General features: G+C 43.3%; 1 protein-coding gene across 1 annotated transcript in view; it reads right to left on the bottom strand.

Annotated features, from left to right (window-relative positions):
- Positions 1-6,066, bottom strand: part of LOC103606789 (myosin-10) — a 46,554-nt gene that overhangs the window by 20,374 nt on the left and 20,114 nt on the right. Inside the window, exons 14-17 of the mRNA XM_008591335.1 lie at positions 4,181-4,285; positions 2,827-2,979; positions 2,030-2,278; positions 1,527-1,739 (exon numbers count right to left, since the gene is read on the bottom strand). Coding sequence (XP_008589557.1) covers positions 1,527-1,739; positions 2,030-2,278; positions 2,827-2,979; positions 4,181-4,285 — 720 coding nt within the window. The remainder of the gene's footprint in view (positions 1-1,526; positions 1,740-2,029; positions 2,279-2,826; positions 2,980-4,180; positions 4,286-6,066) is intronic.

The following is a 6,066-nucleotide window of genomic DNA, read 5'->3' as shown; positions in this document are numbered from 1 at the left end:
ATCCCCTGATGACCTTTAAGCTGAGAGACTTTCAGTAAGCCAAAGAATAAAAATAGAGCAGCGCCTGAGGAACCTGTGGACTGACCATGTGTGTTAACAGGTACCACAGCACACATCTTCTTGCTGTAGAAAAGAAAATTCCTATAAAGTGCATGTCTGAAAACTTTTGAATATTAGGGTGGGTTAGGCCTCAGAAGTAGGGTGCAGCTAAAAAGAGGACTAATCTTTCTCTGGACAAAGGTCCCACCACAGATGTTTACTCAATTTTCTATGCCAAGCTAAGTGCTTCCACTTCCTGTCCCATTTGATCCTCATGATCCTTTCCAGGTAGACCTAGGTGCTGGTATGTGTCCCCTGTGGGGTCCATGACCATGTCAGTTCTCACAGGGAGAAGAGGACTTATGACAGGAGGAAGACCCGTTTTCTAAGCACTGTCTGGTACTCAGTAAGCACAAAAGACATGTTTGTGGAATGAACATGTTGATTATTCTAGAAAGAACAAATTCTAGAGAGAACAAATACAGATGAACTCTATGTGTAGAGTTCTCTCTCCACATTTTACTATGTAATCGTGGTCATTTCTGCTCTAGGTGCCCTCTTCTTGTCCATAGGCTGGCTCCCTGGGCACCAGATTGCAAGAAACCCAGCAGGAAGGTAGAACAATCTCCCCTAACTTATGATGTGGCTGGATGGCCCATATCCCCTGAAGATGAGACCTCACCTTTACAGAGGACTTCAAGCTTTTCAAAGCAAAGGCAGTAGTAATTCATGAAACAGGGCAAGTATAATGTCCATTTGACAGATAAGAAACTCAGGCTTAGAATGTTTAAGTGGCTTCCCATGGTCAGAATGGCAGCTGGTAGAAGAGCCAGGCCCAGAACCTCATCTTGGCAAATCAGGCCTGGGTTTGTTTTGTTATCCTCAATGTGTCATATACTAAGGGAGGGATACAGGGTAAATAAAATCATGGCAGCTCTTGTGGAAGATGTACGCAGTGGCAAGAGAAACAGTGCCACAGAAATTTCCAAATCGTGAAGAAACTCCCAAGACAACTGAAGCCTTCAAAGAAAACAATGGGGCCTTGCTGGGAAGACCCAGGTCACAGCGAGCTGCAGTTCCCACTAACCTTGATCTAAGGGGATCTCGTGGTGCTCATGTTTGATAACTACTCATGACTAGAAAACAATGAGATCTCTTGTTGAAAGGTCCCCCTGCCAGGATGCAGGCTGGGGCAGTGAGGGCCAGTGAAAGTGACAAGAATAAACAGTGCTGCTACAAGAACTCCAAGTCCATCTGGGCACAGATACAGAGGAGAGACTGCAGAAAACCTGCCGGCTGGTCTCAGATTTTAATCACCTATTCACACACACACAGGCCAAGACACCCCTAGACTGACTGTGTATCTGCTGGGCTCTGCATGCCCAGGTTCTCAGGCACTCCTAAGGAGCTGCCTGCTCCCTTTTTGAAGTCCCCAGGCCCCAGGGATAATCTCCTGTGCCAAAACGTGGAGCCCATGGGTGACTTACGTTCTTCCCCACATCATCTTTGGAGCTCATCAGGTCTTCCATGTCTGCTCGGAGCTGCTTGTTCTGCCTCTCAAATTCTTCCTTGGCCTCCAGGGCTTCCTCAAGGGCCCGGGACAGGGACAGGGCTTTTGTTTCTTTTTCTCTGGCCTCTGCTTCAGCCCGGTCCCGCTCCTCTGCATAGCGAGCAGAGATGTTCTTCTCTTCTGCTAACAGCTATTGGCATCAGGAAATGTTAAAAACAATAAACACAGCAAATATAAACTCTTCTCAGTCACTATATGTCTGACATTGCTAAAAATGCTATTACTAGATTATGGGTGTTCATATATATATATATACACACACACACATACTTTTTGCTTTGCCAATTTTGATATAGATAAGTATTGCTTTTAATTGCCTTTAGATGAGAAAAGGTTATTTTAAACCCAAACAACAAAAGCGAGAGCTCTGCCAGGAGGCCCCAGGCCTTGGGTTTGCTACATGAAACGCAGACAACCCACCTGATCGAACTTCTTCTGCTTCTTCTCCAAGTTGGAGACAATCTGGCGCTGGTGATCCAGGTCCACCGTTAGGTCGTCGAGCTCCTGCTGCAGGCGGTTCTTGGTCTTCTCCAGCTTGTCATAGGCCAAGGCCTTCTCCTCCAGGCGCTGGCTTAATGCCTCCACATCTTTCAAAAGCTTCTTTTTGGCTTCTTCCAAACTTTCAATTGTCCCCAAGTCATCATCTACTTTCTTCTTGGTATCAGCCAACTAGGGTTTGTATAAGGAAAAACAAAATGATCAATATTAAAGAACTCTTGTAACCAAGGTTAAGGGTTCAGATCCCTGCACCAGCCAGCCACCAAAAAAAAAAAAAAAAAAAAAAAAATCCCCCCCAAATACATATACATATTTATAAAAGAATTCAATTGGTTTCTGCATTTGAAGAATAAAGAAAAAACTTTTGTTTTCAATGTTTTGTGAGAAGAAAAAATGTTATAAATCAATACTATATGATTTTAAAACAAATGGATCTTAGAGTATAACTTAATTTCTTAGCTAAAATCTATAGCATAATGACTGGATTGAAACTTTACATAGTTAACACTGTCCTATGTCTTTATTTTAAAGGCTTCCACCTATAACCACCATAGTATACCAGCCTTGGGCTGGGTCAAAGAAAACATATTTAATGGGTTTAATTTAGTATAACCTAATTAACTGTCCTAAATTGAGCTGAAACGGTCCAGCACAGCAGTGACATTAGCTGCTAAACGCACCCATCTAGGCCAGCGCAGCTTCCTAAAAAGGACACACACCTGGGACTGCAGCGCCAACACCTGCTTCTCCAGGTTCTTCCTGGCCTCCTCCTCCTCCTCCTGCTGCTCTTGAAGACTGTTCTTCTCCTCTTCCAGCTGCCGAATCCGACTGCTCAGGTTCAGTTTTTGGCGTGTCTCCTCCTGAAGGAGCTCCTGTTTATTTTTTAAAAGGTCCATACTTAATTTATATTAATCACCAAAACAAAAACACTTCTATTGAAAAATTCATGTTTTAAAGAAGAGGGAGCCTCAGTTTATGAGAAACAGCCAGTGACATTAATCAACACAAATGATTTAAAAACACCCGTGATAATTTTGTAAAAGCTCTTCACATACTCTGCTTCAAACTCACTCCTGAGGAACAGCAGCCTGTGGGCCTTGCCTTCCCACACCCTCATGTCTTGTCAGTCGCTTGTAGAATCCCTTCCTCTCCACTCCCCTGCCCCTGCCTTAGTTCAGGCATGTGGCATTTCTTACTAGGATGACCTCTAGTCTTGGGCACCCCCTTGATTATTTGTCTTTTATATTTTCTGCTAGATTAACTTTTCTAAAACGCAAGTGGCAACATGTCTTTCCTGTTACTTTCAGACCTGAAAAATTTCCAAGGCATCTCTCCAGCTTTTTGTGCCCTGGCTCTTGCCTCCTCCTCTAGCCTTACTAACAAGGATGGGCCTTGTTACAGCATATGCCCTGTTACAGCGAACTTGTCCCCAGCTGCCTAATTATTCTACTTTCTGTTTTGAGATTTTTACCCCCATATCCCCAGCACTTAGCCAAGCATCTAGCAAATAAAAAGACATAAATGTCTGCATATTTAATAAAAATAAGATGTAAAACTCTAAGAAAAAAGTTCCACATTATTTTCAACTAACTTGTATCCAACTTAAAAACATCCCTAACAGATGATTCAATACAAGTCTTAAAAGTAGGACAGGCAAGCTTCAGCTCACCCTTCTACAAAATGGACTATTTCTCTTAGGTCAGCATAGTGAAATTTCAACCATAATAAAACAATCTTATCTAAAATGGCCAGCAAGACATTGTGTGCAACTAGAGCACCACCTGGGTAAACCACAGCCCCAGCGGCACTCATGAGTGTCAGCTAGAGCTGCCTCCCAGGCCACCCATACGCCTGCCAGACACAGGGACCGAGGGCTCTGCATCCAGACCCAGAACTTCAGTGGGGATTTCCTGAGCAGCAAGGCTGGTTGCAGTGTGAAATGGTTCCAAATGCAAGTGCAACAGAATTAGTATGAAGTGCTATAGAAGGTAATTCTGGACTTTGTATTTTGCCAGCTTATATAATATAGAAATATTAGTTATTTTTAAAGACCCCTTGCTCCCCCTGGAATACCTGTGTATCCTGTAGTTGAGACTCAAGACTAGTTGCATCCTTGGCAAATTTAATACCCTTCTTCTCTGCTTCTTCCAGAAGGGTTGAGACATTATCCAACTCATTCTGCAAGGAGGAGTAAAAGATTGAATCACAGTTCTTAAACCGAACACAACTAGAACAGCATTTGGGGTGGGGGTGAACTTGGAACTGCCAAGCTCAGTTAAGGAAGACTTTCACCACCAACAGTCTATCGCCTCCAAACAGTGCCCAGATACCTGCCTCCACAGACACCTTAATACAGTCTCTACCTACTGAAAGGACAGGAGAGTGATAATGACAAAGTCCATGGCAGTGGCTGCAGGGGGTTCCCCTAACTGTGGTTTAATATCTTTTCTATTTTCATCATGAAGAGACAACAATTATACCAGATCCTTTGAAAGAGTGACTACTGTCTCATGTGAAGAGGCTGTAAGAAACAGGTGTTTTAGTTTGATCCTTTTTCATCCTAAGATGCATTAACTGTATGCTTTGGGGGCGAGCATAGCTCACATTCTTATATAACCTGAGAACTTTATTAAAGAGACTCAAAGAAGTTTCAATTCCAGTATTCAGTCCAAAGTTCTTTAAGTATTTAAAAATCTGGTATTATACATTCATAATAAATATTTAGCTATTTCTTATGGTCATTATTTCATGAATAATGTGGTAATTTTTTTTCTTTTTCCTCCTTGATTAATAATAATTCTAAAATATTTTCCAAAAAATCCCCATGGCATAAGGTGTTTTACAGTTTTTTGTGAGGACAGTGGTATTAGAAAGACATGGAGGGTTAGTGGGGGCCCTTTGATCTTATTTGGCCTCTGGTCACATCAGCAAAGGGAAAGTGCACAGAGGACACGTCTATGCATACAGCAGAAGCTAATGACGTTTCTAATCCTTCTCTTTAGCAACATCCTTCAGAGAGCTCACACTTCATCAGTCTTGGGCCAGTGTGGTGGGGAAGAGCTCTGGAATCAAGTGAGACCTCCTGCCTTCAGGTCTAGCTCTGTAAACTGCCAGGTAAGTCACCAGAGGGAGGCAAGACCCTTACCTTTTTTTTGAGCCTCAGATTCTTCACCTAGCAAATGGGGTCGATGTGAGGATTGAATGGGTGAACAACGTGCATAGGAGCCTAACATATCCTGGTGCAGCACAGGGGCCTAATAAATGTTACTCGCCTCACTTCCCAACTGTACAGAGTTCATAATGTTGTTTCTAAGATGTTCCCTTTTAGGAGTATCTTTCCATTATTTGTGAGAGCACAGACACACAAAATATTTCAGTACATACTTGTGCAGAAAGGAGTTAAGCACAGCAGTCCTGAGACCACTCTCCTGAGAACGGCCTGCTTGCACTGCTGCCTGCCCCTTGACTGGGGTGTGGGAACTTAGATTTTAGGAGGGCTCCCACCATTCCCTAAGTGGTAAGAGTGGCTCACTCTGCTGAAACTATTTGTGCAAACAATGTGTTTTATGCCGAACACCTCCTGCTTTCCTTCTGGGAGCCTGATATTTTGGTGTGTGCCAGGCTTACGTGACCATCCCCAATAAAAAGCTAGACAGTGAGTCTCTAATGAGCTTCTTGGAAGACAACACATCATACATACATTCAGGACTCACTGCTGGGGGAATTACGCACATCCTGTGTGACTGCACTAGAGAGAGCTCCTGGAAGCGCATGCCTGGTCTCCTTAGGACCTCGCCCCAGGCACCCTTTCCCTTTACTGATTTTGCTTTATATCTTTTCACTGTAATAAATCATTGCCGTCAGTAGGACTGTATGTTGAATCCTGAGTCGTCCTAGTGAATCACTGAACTGTGGGGTGGTCTTGGGCCTCTGAAACAACACAGTTCTGGAATTTTTTT

This window comes from Galeopterus variegatus, unplaced genomic scaffold (genome assembly GCF_000696425.1).
Source record: "Galeopterus variegatus unplaced genomic scaffold, G_variegatus-3.0.2 Scaffold6841, whole genome shotgun sequence".
Classification (NCBI taxonomy): Eukaryota; Metazoa; Chordata; class Mammalia; order Dermoptera; family Cynocephalidae; genus Galeopterus; species Galeopterus variegatus.
The sequence above is the reverse complement of the archived record's forward strand: the minus strand, read 5'-3'. Positions and strand labels throughout refer to the sequence as shown.